The sequence below is a fragment of the Girardinichthys multiradiatus genome, chromosome 21 (assembly GCF_021462225.1).
Source record: "Girardinichthys multiradiatus isolate DD_20200921_A chromosome 21, DD_fGirMul_XY1, whole genome shotgun sequence".
NCBI classification, from domain to species: Eukaryota; Metazoa; Chordata; class Actinopteri; order Cyprinodontiformes; family Goodeidae; genus Girardinichthys; species Girardinichthys multiradiatus.
The window spans coordinates 29,894,051-29,918,774 of record NC_061813.1 but is presented as its reverse complement, the minus strand read 5'-3'; the positions used below and the strand labels follow the sequence as shown (position 1 = coordinate 29,918,774).

Below are 24,724 nucleotides of genomic sequence, written 5' to 3'. Positions count from 1 at the left end.
CACACGGAAACAGTCTGGCACAAACGCAAACCTACCAGGACACGGCTGTCCACCTAAACTGACAGGCCAGGCATTGAGAACATAGAGCTATGAAGGAACCAAGATACCCATGGAAACTCTGGAGGACCTGCAGAGACCCACAGCTCAGGAGAAAGGTCCTGATGATCAGACGACTATTCGCTCTTCCCTCCAAACGTCTGTCCTTCATGGGCAAGAAAAGAAACATTGCTTTTTTCATGTTTGTTTCACAGACCCAAAATAGAAACCCATACTGAACACCCCCTCGAAAACACAATCTCTACCATGAAGCATGATGGTGGCAGAATCATGCTGTGGGGATGTAGGAAGACGGATGGAGCAAAATGCAGGAGAATCCTGCAGGATAACCTGTTAGGATTTTGCAAAAGACATAAAATTTCAGCAACAGTAGAACCGTTTAGATCAACATGCATTCATCAAATCTAACGGAGAATCAAGCAAGACTTGAAAACTGATATTCACAGAAGGTCTCCGTCCAATCCGACGTTGAGGTATTTTGCAAAGAAAAAAAGGGCAAAAGGTTTAGTCACTAGATGTTCAAAGCTGGTTCCTCACATAAAACCTTCCCAGCAGAGCAGTTTGTTTTGTAATGTGACGCGGAAAAGCTAAGGGGTGTGAAAACGTTTGCAAGTCACTGTATTGTGAATGTTAAACCTCTGAAGCGAGTCCACATCAACAGAAATCATTGAAACAGTCCAAAACTTTTCCAAAATGTTCCGTTTATTTCAATGCCGATACAAACTGACTGTGCAAGATCACTCCTGCAAATGGCATAATAAATCTGACAAGTTACAGACTCCGTACTACGAATGACCAACAGCATTCGTTCACATTGTGCATCATTTCTAAGGCAACATGGAGGACCAAGCGAGCCTTTTTTTTTTTTTTTTTTTTTACTACACCCTGTGGCTGGTGGTTGAAGCATGTGCCAGTTTTAATTAGTATTATTTTTGCAGAAACAGTTTTTTTCCCCTCCCTTCTGAACAGCTTGGTTAAAGGCAACATGTTACTCACTGAGTTTGACACGCACAAAACATACGACAGTTACAAATCACGCCTCTGACACAGAGGCTGCCATTAATCCTCCGAGTCATCTGATCATCGTCTGCCATAAGCTCCTGTTCAACCCGATAAATCAGCAAAACCCTTCATAGATTAATTCAGTCCTCTTAAGTACAACCTTCACAGCAAATTAAAATACTTTTTTTTTTCTCCCCACCATCCGAACAATAAATAAACCAAAGATCCAGTGTAAACATATTTTCTGTATTCGTGTCTCTCTTAGCTGTCTGACCGCTAGGAAACGGTTCTGGATCCAACTGAGATGATCCTAGAAATTAGATATGTACAAATACCAAGGTAGAAAAAAAACTTCTTAAAGTACAGTGCATACAAGAGTGTTTGAAAAAAAAAAAACAAAAAAAAAAAACATCTTGTACAAGGTCTCAAATCACTATATTCTCAGCAGGAGGTGGTTACATTTTGGGATATATGCTTCAGTGACAGGAGGCAGTTGGCTCAGATGAATGAGAAGAAAATAAAGAGCAAAGATAGCCTTTACCAGGGTTCCTGTTTGGTGTGGAAAAGGATGGACTGGGAAGTAACCATTTCCAGGTCAGGATAAGTACGGAAAACAAACGTTATTTCCAGACTTTATTCCCCATCTGCATTATCTAGTCACACATTTTTCCATCCATCCACCCTGTAGAAACATCTGCAGTAAATTTATGGTAAAGTTTTGCATTTTTACTTTAGAAATTATTCTTAAAGAAACCCGAAGTGATAAAATCAACACATTTTCACCTCAGAACATCACTTATCTTCTATTAACTTGTAAGAACCACAAACAAGAAAGATTTCCCTGCCCATATTACGTATGAAACTAATCAATAAAAACATTGTTTTACTGCAGGACTAAAATATTCTCCCGACTTACATTCATGAATTATTGTAACTAAACACAACTGTGATCCAGGTGACTTTCCTTGTTTTTTTTCCTAGCATTACACTAGAAGAAAAAAAAAAGCTTTATGGCACAGAAAAAATAAAATATGGCAAATATGACAGGAATGTTGCGATGGCACTAATATGAAATAAGAACTAAATGACTTTATGTTCATTACTTGCTTCAGAAGAGGTCATCGCTTCTCTTTTTGAACCGATGACCTCTAACAGCCAACAAGCAAAACTATACAGAGGAGAATCTGCGACGTTTCGGGCGTAAGCCAAGAAGCATATATCCCAATATTACACCTGGATAAACGTGTCACTCTGATTGACCTGAGGGGCGTTTTTACGGCAGGAGGTCTTCCTGCGGCGTTAATCAGCTGGAGGTGAACTCCTCGCTGGGCTCCGCAGGTTCTGTGACCGGCACGTTGTAGTGGCGGTCGTCTTCCGTGACGAGGCACACGGACGGCCAGTCGTCCCGGTGGTCGTCCGGGTAGAAGGTGACGAACTCCTCCGTGTCGGCCTTGTACAGTCTGTATACCTGAATGGTGTGCTGCAGGGCGTAGCCGAGCAGGAACATCTCCACCTGCAAATAAAACAAAAAGAACTGATAATTGCACAGCTCTGAAAGCAGCAGCATGTTTAATCAGGTGCTTAAGCCCACAGGAATTAGTGGGTGGAGAGTTATGGCGCAGGGCGTAGCTGTAAAAGCTTTCATTAATGTGCTGCAAATAATATTATCAACGGCTCAAAAACAGCTCAAGTTTTACTGATCACAGTTTATAAAAATCCTCCTCCTGTTCCAACACAGCCATAAATGCTGCTTTTGTTTGTAGCTCAGGTTTTATTCAAATGTATTCAAAATCCCAGGATCTATCGTTTGTTGTTGAATACACCCCCCGAATAAAAACAGAAGCGCTCTGTCTGTGTGTTCTACCTGCTCCAGCCCGGCGCTCAGGCCCACATGCCTGAGGTGGTTGGACAGGAAGGAGCGTGGACAGCCGGACGAGTCCCGAGCAAACAGCAGCCAGCAGAAGAGAGGGACATCTTCGCCCACCTGCATGCGGTCGTGCAGCTCCGACGCTCTGCCCAGCATCAGCAGCTTCAGCGCCTCCAGCATCCCGAGCTCCTCCTCTTGGCCCTGGAAAAGCCGCTCGCAGAGGTTCTGGCGCTCCGCAGCGCCGGGACAGTCCGCAGCTGCCTGCCACTGAACACAAAGCAGAGAAATGAAGTCACCTTGCAGGCAGTTAGATAAATTAACCTTTATTTCATTTTTTATTTGTCAAACTAGTCATTCTCTTATCTTTACATTAAAGCAAGATTACCTTGTCAGTGTTTTAATTTATTTATTCATTTATTTAGTAATTTCTATATATTGTAAAATAGAGAAATAATCTCCTGATTTTTTAATTCCCTGTTTCTCTCCCTCCAATTAAACCTTATTTAAAATTATTTATTCATATATTAAAATAGAGAAATAAACTTCCTTATATTTTAAATATTACTTTATTTAATACATTGTCTTACTTATTCACATTAAAAATAGATAATTAACCTTTAAGGTATTCTTTAAATTAATCTACCGGTATGTATTAATCTTGAACTTTTTACTACTTATTATCATTTAATGTATTTATTTAAAACACATTTAAAACATGTATTTACTTATTTATTTTTCAAAATAAATGCCTAAACATTTTTATTATTACAAATGTATTTAATTATTATGTTTATAAATTTAGAGAAAGAGATGATGTTTGTCTTGCAGAGAAAATAGAAAATACAGATTACTACAACTTCTTTTTCACCTGTGATGTATGGAGGGCCAAAAGGGCCAAAATAAAATGAATAAATATCATGAAATAAATAAATGTGAATGTCCCATGAAATAAATATCCCATTAAATATACCATTTGTTTATTTAATATATCATTAAATATACTATTGAATTCTAAAATGAACAATTAAATAATTAAATGTTCCATTAAATAATTAAATATAGCTTTTAAATGCTATTTAATGGGACATTTAATTATTCAATTGTGCATTTCACATTTCAATAGTATATTTAATTATTTAATGGGACATTTATTTATATTATGATATATTTAGCAATTTTGTTGCCTTTGGCTCTCCATTTAAATGTAGATTACTATGATGTTTATTGGGCAATAAAAACAAATCAGTTTCTCATAATAATCAAAGTAACACAGCAGTGGTTCACTTTTGACATGAAGCAGAAATAAGGACATGATTAAGTTCTTTAAAAGCTTGAATGTGGGAAGTTTGTTGCAGCTGCAGACTCCAGTAAAATACGGGTTTAATATTGAGACTGAATAAAGATTTGAAACTGTTTTAATGTTGTGGTGCAACCCTAAAGTCAGTTGAACCTGGAAGGTCTTTGCAGGTTCCTGGAGAGTTCCTCTGGGGTGTATCAATACCAGAGTGCTGGGTTTATTATTGTGATGTCAGCACGTCTGGGTCTGGTATTAGCAGTGGTGGGTTATCCATGATCTGTGGGCTGCATCACCAGAATGGATTTGTCTGAGACTCTGAAGCAGGACTGGCTTCACTGGATCCATCCCAAGTCTACAACCCTACCATGCCCACACTGAGCGGTTGTTAATTTACTGTAACACCTTTGTCATATTGATTTACACGCTGTGTGTCCCGACCACAAGAATCTCGCTAGACAAGCGAAACACGTTATCTCCATGACTATACAATGCCATGATCAGGCCGCTTGCAGGTACAGTTCAGAACTCCCCGTGGAAAAGGGCTCCAAGATGGGAAGAAATTCACGCACACCTCCAAATTGCACATAGGCTGGTTACTGGGAGATGGAAGGAAATAAGGAGTTTTTCCACACCGGCAGTTTAATTGTAAAATGTATCTGTTAGGCTCCCAAAATGAAACCCACATTACACTTAGTGATGAGGGTGAATGAGCAAGAGAAAATAAGAAGACACAAGCAGCAGCTCATGAGGTTGCAATGAATCAATAAAAAAATAAATAAATTAGTGGCGTTCCTCCTCCAAAGTAAGGCTGAAACTGATGGTGGAAGTGCAGATGTGATACGTGGCTGCAATATCAAGGTATGAAGGCACGGAAAGAAGCAGTAAAACACCAAAGACAGAGTCACAATGACCTGAAATCAGGTGATCCAAATCAGCCGCAACGCAGAAATGGTAGAACAGATATGGAAGCGCTGGAGAGGGTCTTAATCTAGTGTGGAGGAAGTCTTAAATGAAAAAACGGTCTTAGAAAGTGTTGAATATGAAGATAAATTGTCAAGTTTCTGAGCAAAACGAGATGTGATCCTTATAAAATACCTGCTCACTCTAAACTAGAACGAAAATGGCTAAAATATACAAATCATAATTGCAAACATTCAAGTTAGGATATAACAACTAATACAGCCAAAAATATTTTCATTTTATAGGCAACTGAGTGAAAATAAATATCAGTCTGGGAATATTCGTCTTTAATTTGCAAACTGATTGAGTTTCTCTCGTTCTGCAAGCATAGAGGTAAAACCAGAACAGCTGAATCTGTGCTCCTGTGCTGCCGCATTAAATTCTTAGACCTATCAGGTGAAGAAACGACCGTTTCATCGGATGTCTTTATATAACAGCACATCCTTTAGCTTCAATCAACAATGTTTAATTTACTGAAACCGGGTTGTGTTCATTTCTCCCCTTCAGATAGGGTGAGTCAAGCTTATATAACAGAGGGGTGACTTTGAAACTAGCTTGAAAATACCTTCAGAGGTCACCATTAGGTTGATCTGCTCCAACCCGGTCCTTGTGGATCCATCTTTTCTTTCTATGTCTTCAAGAAGTACCAAGATAGAACAGAAAACCCTGTAAGGAGCAGCCTCCCTTTAACATGTGGCAGCAATCAAACCAAAGCTCTGTGGATAATTATTAGCGCCGTGGTTTCTATGGTGGACTTGAAAATAGCCCAGGGGTTTACTGGCGTCTCTTTCTGAGCTGATTTGCAGCCAGTACCGTGTTTCGGAGCAGCTCCATGTAGCCCTTCAGTCGCTCAGAGGGATTTTCGGTGCAATCTCCGTGCACGCGCTGTCCAGGAAATTGCCACTGACTTATCAGCCCTTCCTGGGCCTCCAGTTGCTTTGGCAGCTGTAAACAAAAAGCATAAAAAGTTAAAAATGTCAATTTTCTGTGGCTTAAAATCTGTCGTATGCGAAAGCATTTTAGTTTGAAAACAAAACAAAAAAAAGTCCATGATATCGATACAAACTACTGCGAGAAGCTGTGGAAGGATACCCAAAAATTTGATCCAAGTCATACAGTTTAAAAAAGGTAGTTCTATCAAATATTGGGGAAATGAATGCAACCTTCTAAACTTGATGAATGTAAACATTTACCATTAAAACAGTGTCCTCTTGCAGCCACTGAGGCACCTGGTTGCTCTGGGACAACACCTGGAACAAGGTGGCTCTGAGGGCGCAGTAGTTGTCCCCTCTGACTCTCCTCAAGTGGCTGAACTTCGCAGACATCTCTTTGTAGCCCTGCAGCAAAACCACAAGAAGCCCCTCAGACGTTCACGTTGCAGACAAAACCAGCTGTCTAGAAGCTGAAATGTTTCCTCCAAAAGGCACCAACCTTTCTGATGAGAGCACTTTTGGTAGTATTTCCTTTCCATTCCCTTTCGCTGTAAGACAGGATGGCCACAGCTGGAGACAAACTGCAATTGTCCTGCACCTTTAGAACTGGGAGGACACCACATTTCACATCAAATGTCACGTGGGGACTTTATTTTGGCATTTCTGCACCAATCTGAGGCATAAAAGGCAAAGCAAAAACTGAGAAGAGTTACTTTCTGACGGTTTATCACTTAGTGATGCAGACAGCTCCTCTTCTCCTCGGTACAAATCTTCCTCACTAAAGAGAAACAAAAATTTAGTCATTTTAACAGTCGATTAAAGCAAAATATAAAACAAAAAATACTCATAGTTGGAGTTGTTCTAACACATGTGGTAGGAAGGTGTTATCTCTGCAGCCGGTGCTGTAGAGCACAGAGTATAAATTAAATGCTAAAAATAAACAGCACCAAACTAACCAGTAAGGCCAGCTCCTTTAGGAAATTAGTGACACAAGTGAGGAGAAACAGAATATTTTAAAATCAAATATAAAACATAAAAAAAACAACGTATATTAATGGCAACACATTTTCAGAAGCTTCCATCCTGCCCTCTGCCTTTTATCCTTGAGCTTTTCCACATTTTCTCATATTTCAACCAACAACTTCATCATATTTTACTGGGATCTTACATGCTAGACCAACACAAAGTAGTGAATAATTGTGAAGCAGAAGGGAAATTAAAAAACAAATTAATTACAGATAAAAATCTGAATAGCACGGTGTGCATTTGTGTTTAGCACCCCTTTTATTGTGATACCCCTTGAAAATTACATGTAATCTCAGCATGAATGCGGCTGTTCTGTGAAGGCCTCAAGAGGTTTGCTAGAGAGCATTAGTGAAGAAACAGCATCATGAAGACCAAGGAACACAGCAGACAGGGAGAAAAATCTGGAGGAGATTAAAAAAGGGTTAGATCTCAAAACTTTGAACATCTATTAGAGAGTATTTCAAGCAAAACTACCAAAAAAGGGTCGTCCACCTAAACAAACAGGCAACTCTGGAGAAGCTGCAGAGATTACCAGCTCAGGTGGGAGAATCTGTACACGGATCTGGCCAGATCCAAAGAGTATTGCCCTTTGTGGTGGTGTAGCGGGCGAGGAACCCAGGTTAAAATCCTGGTTGGGTCAATGTGCAAGTTGTAGTGTCTTGCAGTGACCCCTGAATAAGGGAGAAGGTGAAAAGGACTGATCAGGCCATTTTTGTTAAAAGCCATAAAAAGTCTTAATAGAGGACAACCTGCTAAATAAAGTACTTTGAGTGTGGAGGAAAACTAACATGGAACAACACCCTGAAAACATCACTGCCTTGGATGAAACATGGTGGCGACCGACCTAAATCCAATGGAGAATCCGTGGCAAGCCTCGGAAATGACTGTTCACAGATGCCCTCCATCCAATCTGACTGAGCTTACGTCGTTTCGCAAGAAAGAACGGGCGGGAATTTCAGCTTCTAGCTGTGAAAAGTTGTTAGAGACAAACACCACTAGACTTGCAGCTGTACTTACAGCTAGCTAAAATGTGACTCCACAACGCATTGCTCTGGGGGGGCAGAATACAAAGGCATAAAATAAAACAGATTTTGTTTTTTGTGCCAAACCCCCCCACCCAAAAAAAACGTGTATAATTTTCTTTCCAGTACTTTGTGTCGGTCTATAAAATACACTGAGGTTTGAGGTTTTAACGTGACTAAGTGTGGAAAAGGTCAATCTGAATACTGTGCATATGCCACTGTATACGCACTATTGCCTCCACTAACCTAAACTTTAGTTGCACTAAACACTAAATATAATGCTGAATCCAGTTCGGACTCAAAAAGTATATGATCTTCACAGACCTGTCATCCTGAGCTCCTTCCTCTTCTGCAGCAGGTTTATCATTGGCCTTTATGCATGAATGCTCTTCTATTGCAGGCTTCTCTTGGATGTCTGTCTGTTTCTCAACTTGAGGAGCTTCTGTCACGGTTAAAGCAGCCTCCACCTTCTCCTGCTTCTTTCCACTGTCATCCTCCTTCTCTTCAGGAGCATTTTTGCCAATTTCCTCCGCAATGTCCTCTGCAGGACTTGAACCCTCAGGATTTGTCTTTTCTTCTTGATCCGACTTTAAGCTGCAGAGAGAATCCCCATTGTCTAGTCTGTATGATATGCACCGTAACTATAGATACTTTAAACTAAGATATATTCCTGCAAATGCAGCAAGAAAAAAAGTCTGACAGCATAAGTGGTTTCTTGCTCCCTCTAGTGGCCACAAAAAACGATAAAAAAAACAAGCGCTCAGTTTCTGTAAACATGTCTCTTGTTTTCATAAAACAAAGCATGAACCTGCTGACCTGTCTTTGGCCTCTGCTGCAGATCCGACCTCTGGCTTCTTGTCTGCGCTGACGTGGTCCGGTTTCTCCTGGACGTGGCCGGGTTCTGTGGTATCCGACCCAGAAGAAGGAGGCTGAGAGATAACATGGCTTTTTGTGTCTGAATCCACTGAACTGCACAGAGAAAGACAAACATTTCTGCAGTCTGTGCTGTGAATGGATTTGACTAAATATCAGGTGAAATTACTCTACTCATAGTAGAGTAGTTTGTAGAAGTATTTATACCTGTTGAATTACTGTCTTTGTAGAATTTCCCAAATATGGCTACAGATCGTTAAGGATGTATGATTCTGTGGCCTTTTCTAATCATCTCTTTGCTGCCCTAATTAAATATCTCTGTCCTTGTTGCTTTTCTGCAGCACCGCTCACTGCTACATCTTACACAACATAACTGTTGATATCACATAAGATGCAACACATAGTCAAGGATAAACTGATACAAGAACATGACAACCTTAAGGAGGGTTAAGAACAGGCATGGATAAAAACAGGACTCCCAGTCTATTCTTTGCTCCTTTCGGTTCATCCCTAAGATGGGCTGAGGGGGGCCCGGTACCGAAGGTGAATGTCACTCTCTATCTGTTCAATTGTATACTTTGTACACTGATCATTTTGGCATTAAATCTTGATTTTATACTTAACCGTTTCTCATTATTTCACAAGGTAAATACTTTGCTGGTTTTATTGGTTGGGTCTCGGAGCTGGAGAGAAACGGACCGGTCGTGCGCAGGGAGGAAAGAGAGTAAAAACTCCCATTTTACAACAAGCTGATGAACCTGAATTTAGCTCCATATACATCTTCTCTGTCAAAGAAAAGCTACCCCACAGCATGACACTGCCTCCACCATATTTCATGGTGAGGGTGGCGTTCATGGTGACGTGTAGTGTTAGTTTTCCACAATACGCAGGGTTTTGCATCAATTATGACCAGATTACAGTCTCCCACATTTGCTGTGGCACCTACATGGCTGCTGACTGCAAACTGGACTTTTTAAAACAATGGTTTCCCTCTTGACTAAAGGCTAGAATCGTCGGAGGATCTTTGCAGCTCCTCCAGAGCTCCTGTTATGGCTGCTTCTCTGATCAACGTCCTCCTGGCGTGGCAAGTCAGATATTAGTCAAATATTACGTTAACGTGTAAAATTCATAACCCTTGAAATCAAATATTACCCCAAACAGTCCTTTGTGATTTGGATATTGCACAAACTGATACGCCCAAAGCTTGGGGTGGGGACGATTCGAAGAAGGTATCAGACGAATTATTCATGAGACGACTTCAGAAGCTAACTGGTTATCAGAGTCGAGCCTCATTAGATCATTTCAGATTTTCATTTAAAAATAAAGATAAAAAATTAGAAACTACGTATTATTTTCCCACTACTTTGTGATATGAAATAACTCTAATAAGATGCACTTTTGAAATGTTTTGTAACTAACAAAATATCTAAAAGTTCGAGAAGAACTGATACTTTTGGCAGGAACAGTATAAGCCGGATCTGGACCTGAATAAACGGTTTAAAATACAAACATGGACTAAATGATGAGTATCGACCCATTTTCCCAACAATCCTCCTGAAATACTGAATGTTTACCCCCCCATGTTAACTTACCAGCTGGGAGCCGCTGTGTTTGTCTCCTGGCTGACCGCAGGGATGGACGCCGCCCCAGTGTTTGGCTCCGATAACACCTCATTGTTTTGGGTGAACTCCTCTGACGGTTTGGCCTCCGCACCGATGACATCTACTCCAGAACCAGCGTGAGAACCGCTCGCTGTGTTGTTGTCCTCTGTTGGAGTGTTTGTCTCAGGATGGAAAAGGTTTTCTGGGCCGGCAGATTCAGGTGCTGGCAAGACGAGACCTGAGACTTTTTCCTGCACTGTGGTTGGATCTTCTTTTTCTGTTTTTGGCTCTACGTCGGTGGCCAAACCTTCGTGGCCATCAGGGGTAGAGATGTCTTTCTGCAGTTGGTTTAAAGTGCGTTGGTCTGCAGCAGCATCTTCCTTTCTGTCATGTTGTTCTCCGGTGGCGCTCTCTGTTCTTGGAGAAGCTTTTGCCTGCTGAATGTTTTCCTTCTGTAAATGCCCATTTCCCCGAGTGCTTTTGGGTTCCCTTTCCTTGTTCTGACACCTCTGCTCCTCCTCCTCCGTGTTCACAACCCTAGACTGCCTGAGAGACATAACACAGAATGAGCAAAGCCCTGGGACACAACAACAGAAACACCTCTGAAACCTTTCTAAAAGGCAAAAATAAATGAGCTGCATCAGAAAATTTTTTGGAGAAATCTCCCTGAACTGGAGGTGGAGAGGAAGCAGGAAACCTTTGATCACAACAGCCACTTTTTAATTATCATCTCTTGATATTTCTCACCAGTGCACGAAATGACACAACCGTTTCTTGTTGACAAACCCTTAAAGGACACGTGGAAGTTCCCCCATCCCCATTTACTGCCTCTAACGAGAGCTAGAAAGTTATTTGTTGATGCAGCACGTCCCACGGAAACCACAGAAGGGAAATTTGGCGTACTCTACTGCAGCTGGTCAAATCCTAAAAACGGCTTTCACAATTAGAAACGTGTTCCCAGGCAAGAAATAAGTTACAGATTTATTCATTATATAATAGTTTACGGAAACAAAAGAGAGCTGTGATGGATTAAAAAAAAAAAAAACTCTTCCTGAGACTTCCCTGACTCTCACCTCATGTCATCGTCGTCTTCAGGACCACGAGTGCCAACCACTACCCTCTCACCAGCGCATGAGGTCTTTGAGTCATCTTTCAGCAAAACACTTCGTTCCTCTATGCTGCCGCAGGGACTTTCAGCATCACAACAACAGTTCCCCATCTACACGTGGGGTGGGAGGTAGACAGGCTGGGCGGTAGCCTCCGGTCCCAAACAACCGGGGAGGATTTAGGAGTCCATGACGAAGGGTTTGGGGCTCAGGAAGCAACCATAATGTGGAGACACCTAAAGGGAAAACATGAAACATCAGTAAGTGGATATTTAGAACAGTTGATGAGAGACAGCAGAGGTGGCTCAGTGAACACTGATGTAATTCAGAGGTTTTAAAGTATTGAACATGCAAGGAGATGCTTTTTCCAAGTTAACCTAAAATGTTGGAAGATACATTTTGTCAAATCAGAACATTCAGCATCCCAAAGCCAGGCAGAAATTTAAGAAGGGCTTTCCTGATGATAAGTATGGCATCTAGCAGTGTTTCCTAAGAAGCCCACGATCCTTCATGTTTTACATGCCTCTCTACTCCAGCCCACCCGATTCACATGATCGTGACATGCTGCAGAAATCTATCAACAACGGGTCAAGTCATGTATGTGGCGGAAAGGAAACACCTAAAACACGCAGGACAGTGGATGCTGAGAAACACTTCTTTCCACTCATCTGCAAAGTTATTGTATAGGTGTGAGAACAATTACTGATCACTGCAAAAAAAAAAAAAAAAAAAAGTTTCTGAATAATATTTATACCGTCTTTTCTTTCCAGATGTGGTTTTATCTTCACACCCACAAAAACTGACATCAGAGGTTTTCAACCCAAACTATTTCCAGCTGAAATATAAAGAATTGTTATTAACCAAATCACACAAAACAGCTTTAAGGACTAATAATAATCGTATCAGGCTAACAAGGAATTTAGATTTCAGGAAATACAATTCAGCCTGAATCCGACCCGAACTTTGGAAACCACCTTTAGAGTAAGAAGGATGTCAATTTATTGACATACAGAAGAAAAATGTTTACTAGATTCCGCTCTAGACGTTTAAGTATTTGATTGATCGATTCAGATTTAAGATATAACAGCATTTTTATTATTAATAGCTGCACTTAAAAACTTCCAGCACAGACTTTTGTTAATTTTAATTTAAAATAACATCTGATAAAGCTACGCCTCATTGTTGGAATCAACACAAGGAAGTAGCTTTCATAGTGACAAGAAAGGCAAACTTAACAGCGACTGTCTGTGTTGTAAAACTGTAAAAAAAAAAAAAAAAAAAAAAAAATCAAAGGTGAACTTACCTTGTTTTTCTTAAACTTCAGACAAACTCTTTAAATCATGAAGCTCCAGTTCTTATTTCACTTTTGGTGCGCGGAGTTAGCCGGCTAGCTGCTGCGAACTTAAAACAGACACGAGTGACAGCAGCTCGTTTAAACCGCCGCTGTCACGGTGGCTAGCTTCCCCCGCCGCCGTCTCACCGTCCGTCGGTACGGAACATTTCAGTAAAAGTCCGCATTCAATGCATTTTAAACGGAACATCTGTTCGCGATGATCCCTAGCTTAGCCGGAGCAGCAGGTCAAGGCTGTTGTGACGCGCCGCTCGCGACCGAGTCGGACCGATGTGCCGGCTCCTTAAACTGAACGACCTGAGAAGACTCGTAATTTGAAAGACGAAGAACAGGCAAAATCAGTACCTTACCTTTTTTTTTTTTTACTTTCCGCTTTCGGCAGCCTCCTTTATACGTCATCAAGGTAGAGTCTCTGGCTCCATCACGAACATCCTCCCCTACACACATGAACATTTGAACATCTGAAGCCGCTGAAATTATCTGTTAAGCAAACACATTGTCCTGTACATTTAATGTTCAATTCTAAGTATATTCAGACATGCTAAGTAAATAACACACACTGTTTTGATTCTAAAAGCTACAAAAAGTTTGGGAGCCAGAATTTTCAGCTCTTTTCACTAAGCTCGGCCAAAGGATTCGGATCCCAAAAAGGAGTCGAAATTCCCACCAGTACACAGCTCGGTGACGTCATGCTCGTGTACGCCGACAGTTTTGCGGCAGTCAGGCACCTTTTGGAAAATCAGGCAGCTCATTCATTTGTTTGCATGAAATACAATGAAACGCACACAATATAGAGATAAAAAGATGTTAAATAAAAAGAGCAGAAATGTTACGAATGAACTGTTTGGTAGGATTTCAACTTTTACTGTTTTCCTTGGGAAATCTGATCATGTAAGACTAACCAGATGAGGTGATATAACTTTTTGCTGTAACTGAATTTTCAGTTCTGTCGCTTCAGTTGTGATTTCCTGTTTTTTTCCCAAATAATTTATTCATTTTTTAATGACAAACCCTAATATTGTTGGTAAAATAATGAATCTAGGTCGTGTTTCTTAAGATACCACATCTGTTTACAGCTATAATGGGAGTTGAGGGGGGAACACAGCAATCATGTGGTAAACAATGCTTCTTTATTTTCTAAAATGAATAATAAAACATTTCTAAAATATCTTAGAAAAACTGCAAATACAAATTACAATATGCACATCAAATTTATTATAGTTTTGTGTATAAAAGTCTCTAGATTACAGCAGTTTGTATTGTCCGTCATATTGATTGTCACATGTTCTTCAGCTCCTCTAAGTGACTGATCAGTTCTTGTGGCAGACCCAGCTCTGAAACGAGATCCATGCAGCGTTGCACAAGGAGGTCTAAACCTTCACATGACCCGGAGGAGGCTCCACTGGGCTCAGAGCAGAGATTCTGCTGGTGAGAACTGTCCAGGTCCATTTTCTGTTCGCTCCTGCAGCAGTCCGTCTCTTCACAACCGGCTCCGCTGCAGTCCAGATCCTCCATGCTCTCCGAGACGTCACTCACGCTAGGAGGAGGGTTCTCCAGAGCTTTCCTGATGCCGTCAATGATTCCTTCTTCATGCCGTGTTACTTGTTGCAGGAGGTCAATCACACAGGACGGGACAGGCTTTTCTGGATGCTGGATCAGGCAGCCGCACCATACTGCACTGTGACCGGACACACAAAGATGACACAGTGTTAGATATACAATGACACAAAGAGACCTCAATCAGTGCAAGAACAAAAGAGACTCAGGATGTTTCTAAAAAAAAACACAAACAACAAGTTTTGACTAAAGAATCTTACATCTTTGTTACTGCTATGGTCAGAAGTTTACATACACCCACCTTCAACCATTCTTCTTCCACATTGGAAGCATTATGAAACACACAACTTTAATGACTTGGATGCACAAGTCTGAATCCAGCGTGTCCAAATTATACATACAGACTCAAATATATATACACAGCCCCATGTGTTTGCCACCAAAAAGCTTCTGGATGGTTATTTGAGCACTTCTCTGACCAGATATGATGTAACTCAGTTCCACAGGGCGATTTCCTGCTGCAGAATCAGGTTTTTGGCACGGTCATTACATTTTTAATACAGTTAAGGACCATTGTTAACCTCCTTGTCCCACTGGAACAAAAAAAAAATTATTCTAAGTTCAAGAATCTAGAGGCTCTCACTTCTCGACATTCCATCCATTTTGTGAAATGTCCCAGTTCCACTGGCAGAGAACCATCCGCACAGCATGATGCTGCCACCACCATGATTCAGAGTTGGTGTAAGTTTGAAAGCCTCTCCTTGGCTCCTTAAAACATTCTTCTCGTCATTGTGGAGCTTAATGTTTATCTGGTCTGACCATAACACTTTTCTTCACAAGGGATTTAGCTCGTCCATGTGCTCAGTCGAGCTTGATGGCGCTGATTTTGGAGCAAGAACTTCTTTCTTGGTCAGCACCCTGTCAGTGTTGGCTTCATTGTGGTTACTGATGCACAAGTGCTTACGACAGGCTTGAGCCCATTGGCTTTGTGGTTCCCAGGCTGCTCCTGAACCTGTTATACAATTTCCATTCACGTGAGGGGATAGTTTGTATTTGGCAGTGATCTAACAGGACAATGCGGCCAAAAGCTAAGAACCTACCAGTAAAAAACAACCAATTTAAAGTAATTCTACCAGTTCTAAAAAGATTGATGATATGTAAACTTCTGATCTCTCAATATAGTTTCTCCCAAAATAACACCAGGTCTTCATGCAGAAACATTGTTAATGTTACAATGTTTATACCAATCAGTGATTCCTTCTTAGAACTGGGTCTGAATCTGCACAGAAGACCATTGAATGTTCCTGAAGGTCCCAGTGACCTAATGCAGCATTCAGGAACATTTAGGGAACATTCCCTGAATGTCGCAGGGAACTAATGCAGCATTCAGGAACACTAAGGGAACGTTCCCTGAATGTCGCAGGGAACTAATGCAGCATTCAGGTACACTAAGGGAACGTTCCCTGAATGTCGCAGGGAACCAATGCAGCATTCAGGAACATTTAGGGAACGTTCCCTGAATGTTGCAGGGAACTAATGCAGCATTCAGGAACATTTAGAGGACTTTCCCTGAATGTCGCAGGGAACTAATGCAGCATTCAGGAACATTTAGGGAACATTCCCTGAATGTCACAGGGAACTAATGCAGCATTCAGGTACACTAAGGGAACGTTCCCTGAATGTCGCAGGTAACCAATGCAGCATTCACGAACATTTAGGGAACGTTCCCTGAATGTCGCAGGGAACCAATGCAGCATTCACGAACATTTAGGGAACGTTCCCTGAATGTCGCAGGGAACCAATGCAGCATTCACGAACATTTAGGGAACGTTCCCTGAATGTCGCAGGGAACCAATGCAGCATTCACGAACATTTAGGGAACGTTCCCTGAATGTCGCAGGGAACCAATGCAGCATTCACGAACATTTAGGGAACGTTCCCTGAATGTCGCAGGGAACCAATGCAGCATTCAGGAACATTTAGAGGACTTTCCCTGAATGTTGCAGGGAACCAATGCAGCATCCAGGAACATTTAGGGAAAGTTCCCTGAAGGTCCCAGGGAACTAATGCAGCATTCAGGAACACTAAGGGAACGTTCTCTGAAGGTCCCAGGGAACCAATGCAGCAATTAGGAACATTTAGGGAACATTCCCTGAATGTTGCAGGGAACTAACGCAGCATTTAGGAACATTTAGGGAACGTTCCCTGAAGGTCCCAGGGAACTAACGCAGCATTTAGGAACATTTAGGGAACGTTCCCTGAATGTTACAGGGAACTAACGCAGCATTTAGGAACATTTAGGGAACGTTCCCTGAATGTTGCAGGGAACTATTGCAGCATTCAGGAACATTTAGGGAATGTTCCCTGAATGTTGCAGGGAACTAATGCAGCATTCAGGAACATTTAGGGAACGTTCCCTGAATGTCGCAGGGAACCAATGCAGCATTCACGAACATTTAGGGAACGTTCCCTGAATGTCGCAGGGAACCAATGCAGCATTCAGGAACATTTAGAGGACTTTCCCTGAATGTTGCAGGGAACCAATGCAGCATTCAGGAACATTTAGAGGACTTTCTCTGAATGTTGCAGGGAACCAATGCAGCATCCAGGAACATTTAGGGAACGTTCCCTGAAGGTCCCAGTGACCTAATGCAGCATTCAGGAACATTTAGGGAACATTCCCTGAATGTCGCAGGGAACTAATGCAGCATTCAGGAACACTAAGGGAACGTTCCCTGAATGTCGCAGGGAACTAATGGAGCATTCAGGAACATTTAGAGGACTTTCCCTGAATGTTGCAGGGAACTAATGCAGCATTCAGGAACACTAAGGGAACGTTCCCTGAATGTCGCAGGGAACTAATGCAGCATTCAGGAACATTTAGGGAACGTTCCCTGAATGTTGCAGGGAACTAATGCAGCATTCAGGAACATTTAGAGGACTTTCCCTGAATGTTGCAGGGAACCAATGCAGCATTCACGAACATTTAGGGAACGTTCCCTGAATGTCGCAGGGAACCAATGCAGCATTCACGAACATTTAGGGAACGTTCCCTGAATGTCGCAGGGAACCAATGCAGCATTCACGAACATTTAGGGAACGTTCCCTGAATGTTGCAGGGAACCAATGCAGCATTCACGAACATTTAGGGAACGTTCCCTGAATGTCGCAGGGAACCAATGCAGCATCCAGGAACATTTAGGGAACGTTCCCTGAAGGTCCCAGGGAACTAATGCAGCATTCAGGAACACTAAGGGAACGTTCTCTGAAGGTCCCAGGGAACCAATGCAGCAATTAGGAACATTTAGGGAACATTCCCTGAATGTTGCAGGGAACTAACGCAGCATTTAGGAACATTTAGGGAACGTTCCCTGAAGGTCCCAGGGAACTAACGCAGCATTTAGGAACATTTAGGGAACGTTCCCTGAATGTTACAGGGAACTAACGCAGCATTTAGGAACATTTAGGGAACGTTCCCTGAATGTTGCAGGGAACTAATGCAGCATTCAGGAACATTTAGGGAACGTTCCCTGAATGTCGCAGGGAACCAATGCAGCATTCACGAACATTTAGGGAACGTTCCCTGAATGTCGCAGGGAACCAATGCAGCATTCACGAACATTTAGGGAACGTTCCCTGAATGTCGCAGGGAACCAATGCAGCATTCACGAACATTTAGGGAACGTTCCCTCAATGTCGCAGGGAACCAATGCAGCATTCACGAACATTTAGGGAACGTTCCCTGAATGTCGCAGGGAACCAATGCAGCATTCACGAACATTTAGGGAACGTTCCCTGAATGTCGCAGGGAACCAATGCAGCATTCACGAACATTTAGGGAACGTTCCCTGAATGTCGCAGGGAACCAATGCAGCATTCAGGAACATTTAGAGGACTTTCCCTGAATGTTGCAGGGAACCAATGCAGCATCCAGGAACATTTAGGGAACGTTCCCTGAAGGTCCCAGGGAACTAATGCAGCATTCAGGAACACTAAGGGAACGTTCTCTGAAGGTCCCAGGGAACCAATGCAGCAATTAGGAACATTTAGGGAACATTCCCTGAATGTTGCAGGGAACTAACGCAGCATTTAGGAACATTTAGGGAACGTTCCCTGAAGGTCCCAGGGAACTAACGCAGCATTTAGGAACATTTAGGGAACGTTCCCTGAATGTTACAGGGAACTAACGCAGCATTTAGGAACAGTTAGGGAACGTTCCCTGAATGTTGCAGGGAACTATTGCAGCATTCAGGAACATTTAGGGAATGTTCCCTGAATGTCGCAGGGAACCAATGCAGCATTCACGAACATTTAGGGAACGTTCCCTGAATGTCGCAGGGAACCAATGCAGCATTCAGGAACATTTAGAGGACTTTCCCTGAATGTTGCAGGGAACCAATGCAGCATCCAGGAACATTTAGGGAACGTTCCCTGAAGGTCCCAGGGAACTAATGCAGCATTCAGGAACACTAAGGGAACGTTCTCTGAAGGTCCCAGGGAACCAATGCAGCAATTAGGAACATTTAGGGAACATTCCCTGAATGTTGCAGGGAACTAACGCAGCATTTAGGAACATTTAGGGAACGTTCCCTGAAGGTCCCAGGGAACTAACGCAGCATTTAGGAACATTTAGGGAACGTTCCCTGAATGTTACAGGGAACTAACGCAGCATTTAGGAACAGTTAGGGAACGTTCCCTGAATGTTGCAGGGAACTATTGCAGCATTCAGGAACATTTAGGGAATGTTCCCTGAATGTTACAGGGAACTAACGCAGCATTTAGGGAACGTTCCCTGAATGTTGCAGGGAACTAATGCAGCATTCAGGAACATTTAGGGAACATTCCCTGAATGTTGCAGGGAACTAACGCATCATTTAGGAACATTTAGGGAACGTTCCCTGAATGTTACAGGGAACTAATGCAGCATTCAGGAACATTTAGGGAACGTTCCCTGAATGTTACAGGGAACTAATGTATCCCATCTATCACACGTGTGTAATATTTGTACCTCACAATCCCTCTGAGGCGACCCACAGCCACAGTTTGAGCTGCTCCTTCTCTGAAGCCCTGGTTAAACCCCACCTGAAGCGAGGCCTCCTCTCCGGCACTACCTCCGTCCCTATAACCATCCTGTCCAAAACATCAACAATCAACCATGAACTAAACCGCCTGTTCCAGTCAGAGAAGCACAGCGCTGTGTAAGGTAAGGTGGAGGCTGAGGTGAGCTAAGGCTAACTTCACCTTGATACGTTTCTTCATGTTGGATGTCCACTCTTTACTTTGTAAATTAAGATCATCCGCATTCTCGTCGAATACATCTTCACCGCTGAACGAAGCAGCTTTTACCCAAGACATCATGAATTCGGGTTACAAACCCTTATTTCTGTGACTACCGGCGTTTAAACCGCGCCAGACGAGCCGGTGGTGTAGTGGAAGTTTTAGCTACCTCAGCAATCACTTACAAATGACGTCATTGACTGTTGTTGTTCATTGTTTTTACCGCCCCCTGCTGGACTGGAGCGCAGAGCAAGACTACAGCACGTTGTTTGACTTTTATCTTGTGTTTAAAGTATAATAAAAATCAGTCAATTCGATATTTAGATATTCCTTTTCAATAAAATAAAGTGCATCTTTGAAGTCTGATTTAATCAGACCATGATCCCTTGAAGAAAACCAGAAATTGTTTGTCATATTGCAAAAAATGAAAGCAGGTGCTTTTTCATTTTGGTAGAATTACTTTGAATTGGTTGCTTTTGATTGGCATTAAATTGAGCTCCGGTAATAAAGTAAAAACCCTTGGTGTTACTTTTGACCAGGACATGTCATTTAAATCCCATATTAAACAGGTTTCTAGGATTTCCTTCTTTCACCTCCGGAACATTGCCAAAATTAGAAATATCCTATCCAGGAGTGACGCTGAAAAACTACTCCATGCATTTGTTACTTCAAGGCTGGACTATTGTAATTCTTTACTATCAGGATGTCCACATAATGCAGTTAAAAGCCTTCAGCTGATTCAAAAATGCTGCAGCAAGAGTTCTGATGAAAATTAAAAAGAGAGATCATATTTCCCCTATTTTAGCTCCCTGTTAAATCCAGAATATAATTTTAAATTCTCCTCCTCACATATAAAGCCCTTAATGATTTAGCTCCATCATACATCAGAGATCTGATTGGTCCATATGTTCCTAACTGGGCACTTCGTTCTCAGACTGCAGGTTTACTGGTGGTTCCTAGAGTCTCTAAAAGTAGAATGGGAGGCAGATCTTTTAGTTATCTGACTCCTCTCCTGTGGAATCAGCTCCCAGCTTTAGTCCGTGAGGCAGACACCCTGTCTACTTTTAAGGCTAGGCTTAAAACTTTCCTTTTTGATAAAGCTTATAGGTTGAGTGGCTTAGGTTATCCTGAGCTATCTTCCTTATTTTTTACCTCCGCCTTCCTCCCTCTCTGTTGGATGGAGTAAGGGGGAGTCAGGTTTAGCCTAAACCGGCTCAGTTATGGTTGAGGTGCAAACACATCCTCCATTTCTGCTACCTGTATGACCCCTTCTCTTTTCCAATGGTTATAATCAGTCTGACAGAGAGAGGTATCCCAATCCTTGTGGTTTTTAGTATAACAATGACCATCAGTGGGACCCTTTGTGGGGTGCCTTGAGATGACATTGTTGTAAATAAGCGCCGTTTAACTAAATAATCTGAACTGAAACTATCTGTGTAGTTATGCTGCTATCGGCTTAGGCTGCTGGAGGACATAATGACCACTTTCACCATCTTCGCTACATTCTCACACTACTCTCCAATTTTGCATTATTTGCTGTTATTTCAGTTTTTAACCTTGTTCTCTCTTTTCTCTTCCTAGAAGCTACACCTAGCCTGGCTCTGTGTCTACCTGTAACACCTTTCTGGAGAGGGGAATCGTCTGAGCTTCTGCTGGCAACAACTTAATGCTCACCCTCTACCTATGCTCCACATAGCGTCTTTTAGTGTTTAACCCTTTCTCTCTCCTAGACATAGCTACTGACTGAGCTTAACTGTAACAAACTCTATGTGCTCTCTTTCAGACTCTAACCTTGAAAACTGGCTCAGAGTTTATCTGTTCTTTCTTTCTAGGTGAAACAACTAAAGGAGCTACATCCATTAACATTTACTTTTCCTTCCCATAGAAAGTACTCCTGGATCAGTGCTTCTTTGTTCTCTTTGTGTCTCTGCTCTGTTCTTTCAAACCCCCAGTCTGTCGTGGCAGATGGCCACTCACACTGAGCCTGGTTCTGCTGGAGGTTTTTCCTGTTAAAAGGGAGTTTTTCCTCTCTGCTGTCGCTACATGCATGCTCAGTATGAGGGATTGCTGCAAAGTCAACGCCAGTGACTGTCCATTGTCTCTACATGCTCATCCTGGAGGAGGCAATGCTGCACGTCACTGACTGGATGCAATCTGCTGGGTTTCCTTAGATAGAAAAAACTTTTTATCCAATTTGAATAAATAACTGAATCTGACTGCACTGTTCAATGATTAGGACTAATTGGAATGTATGTACCTGACTGTTGTGAAGTGCCTTGAGACAACATGTGTTGTGAATTGGCGCTATATAAATAAACTGAATTGAATTAAATTGCTCAGGTCAAGTATGAAAAGCTTAACCTTTTGGGTCTATATGAAAATCTGTTTAGGGGGAAAACTAACATTGCACGCCCTGATGACATCCTCCTTGGAGACGCATGGTGGTGGCAGCATCATGTGGTGGCAGCATTATATTCATGTGTTCTAACACATGAATATGCTTTGATGAATGGCCCAGTCAAAGTCCTGAATCTAACAGAAATTCTGCCTTAAGAACTGCAATTTGCAGTTTACAGACACTCTTCACCCGTCTAAGTGCTATTATGGAAAGAAGAATGGACAAAAATAGTTTAAGTGTCTCGATCCAAAAAACTAATAGTGGCATTCATCTAAAAACAGTGGCTGTGATTGCGATGAAAGAGGTTTCTACAAAGTATTGACTCAGAGGGGTTGAATACATTTATTTTTCTTTTATTTATTTGTAAAACATTTTAAAAGCAACATATTGCTGACCACTAATGACTACTCAGCATGTGTGTTTATGAGCTTGGTGTAAATAACTACCCCTGTAATCATGTTTTAGGAAATTATCCAAATCTTGCGGCTAGCTTTGGGATCTGAAAGGAAAATCAACTGATGTGCCTAAAAGAAAGTGATAAATGTCCTAAAATATTGCTGTTGGATTTCTACATTAAGCGTATGTACATTTTTAGCTGTAAATCTCACCTTCATATTATTTAAAATTTATTTTATTATTCAGAAATTTACTTTTCTTTTGTGGTGTTAATAAAAGGAGGGTATAAGGTTTAAATTCTTGAAACAATGTCATAAAAGACATCTAAGGAGATTGCTCAAAATAACACACACTACTGCATCTCTTATTAAATTATTATTGAATTGTTATGAGTGATATCTTACTCCATAGCGGAGTTCGGCTCAGCCTTTGGGATGGGATGAGGAGCTCTGTCATCCAAGTCGAGATCAGAGCATCGAAGCGTCTCAGTTGAGGTGGTTTGGACCTTTGATTGAGATGCCACCTGGAAGTGTCCATGTGGACGTATAAATAAATGTTATAGCAGATTAAAAATCATGCTAACGAGTGGATCAAAATAATATATTGGTTGTTATTATTGTTTATTATCCTATCCACCGTGATTTTGTGGGTCAGAAGCAGAGAACTTTGGGAACCACTGGGATAGGAAAATTACCAATAAGAAAGAGTGTGATTGGGAAATTTTTTGTCATCAACTTTGTTTAATCTATTACCTGTTTCCAATATTTTATTTTACTCAAACATAAAGATGTTGGGAAAGGAACACTTTTACTATTTGACATTGCTCCCTTTCCCTTTTGCAAGCCTCACGGTGGACATATTGTAAAAATCATTGTTCTTGGAGGCATTTAATTAAAAGTCAGAAATTTCTACCAAAACAAAAAACATTTTCTTTCAAATTTATGGGTTCCTATAGGTTTGACAAATGTTCCACTTGCTTTTTAATGTATGCAGACTTTGGTTTTGCATTATCTTCTCAATAAATTCATGATGATCCAGAAAATATGTGGTCTTCTGGATCTTATTTCAGATTCCTCGGAGCTCACGCAGGTCTTCCCACATATGTGGGAAGTTTACATGTGACTCAGCCTTTTGCATTGATAAGTATTTTCTAAAGTAATCTTTTGCCATTGTGGTTATGCCAAATGTCAAAATGAAATAGTGCATCTCGAAGTGAAATTCCTCAAATTTTCTCATGTTGTTTATTGACAATAAGGAAATAGTCGTGACTCACATTCCCATTGTTTTTCTTACTTTTTTTTTTTAGATAAACCAAAGATCCTCTGCTGATCTGTACCTCTTTAAAAGGGCTTAAAAAACTCTGGTGATGTGTTTTAGCTTCAAAGACTCCCTCTTTATTAATTGATTAAAATTGCTTGTTGAAATAATTTACCCTCAAAATACCAATATATGCCTTGTTGAAGCCCTGAAATGCAAAAAGAAAAATGGATCTATCATACCAAACACCTAAAACAAGTGACTTAAAAAAATCTTGAAATAAAAATTAATGTAGCAAAAACAAAATTTATTTCATTTTAAATCACATTTTCTATATCATCTTATTCCAAAGTTTATATTTACTGTTTACAGAAGCAGTTTGACATATTTTTTCCATTTAAAGCATTTGGGCTGTCTTATTCTTGTTGCAGATTTAATTTATGCATCAAAATCAAAAATCTCTGCACGTTTCAGCACAGCAGACATAAAGTCTGTCAGATCAGTTTAAACTGATGCTAAAAAGAGTTCTTTGTAGGTGCAAAGTTTTGGTTTTGGCTTTAATACCTAGCTGTGGCAGCCTGTGACAGTTAGTAACAGATAAAACCTGCAGGGGGCGCTGCAGGCTCACTTAAAAAATGTGTTCCAGTCCAGAATAAACCTGCAACACTTGATTATATAGTCGTTCATTTATGTTATATTTGTCCCTTTGTTCTTGAAGTCCTCCAAATGACTTTATGTTTATTTC

General features: G+C 41.3%; 2 protein-coding genes across 3 annotated transcripts; both read right to left on the bottom strand.

Annotated features, from left to right (window-relative positions):
• Positions 1-1,861: 1,861 nt before the first annotated feature.
• Positions 1,862-13,358, bottom strand: LOC124858387. Of its 2 annotated transcripts, XM_047350405.1 has the most exons (12): positions 13,047-13,358; positions 12,498-12,578; positions 11,711-11,979; positions 10,629-11,183; positions 8,980-9,132; positions 8,488-8,757; positions 6,829-6,893; positions 6,615-6,721; positions 6,377-6,520; positions 5,997-6,128; positions 2,924-3,193; positions 1,862-2,572 (listed from the first exon to the last, which is right to left on the bottom strand). In XM_047350405.1, exons 3-12 carry the CDS (start codon positions 11,854-11,856, stop codon positions 2,363-2,365), a joined length of 2,052 nt encoding a protein of 683 aa, XP_047206361.1. In that variant the 5' UTR covers positions 11,857-11,979; positions 12,498-12,578; positions 13,047-13,358; the 3' UTR covers positions 1,862-2,362. The 2 variants fall into 2 exon arrangements, with proteins under 2 accessions (XP_047206361.1, XP_047206360.1); XM_047350404.1 differs by lacking the exon at positions 12,498-12,578.
• Positions 13,359-14,205: 847 nt separating this feature from the next.
• On the bottom strand, positions 14,206-20,124 carry otulina (OTU deubiquitinase with linear linkage specificity a). The gene is made up of 3 exons (XM_047349255.1): positions 19,893-20,124; positions 19,660-19,781; positions 14,206-14,772 (listed from the first exon to the last, which is right to left on the bottom strand). The coding sequence occupies exons 1-3, from the start codon at positions 20,007-20,009 to the stop codon at positions 14,373-14,375; spliced, it is 639 nt and encodes a 212-aa protein (XP_047205211.1). The 5' UTR covers positions 20,010-20,124; the 3' UTR covers positions 14,206-14,372.
• Positions 20,125-24,724: the final 4,600 nt, after the last annotated feature.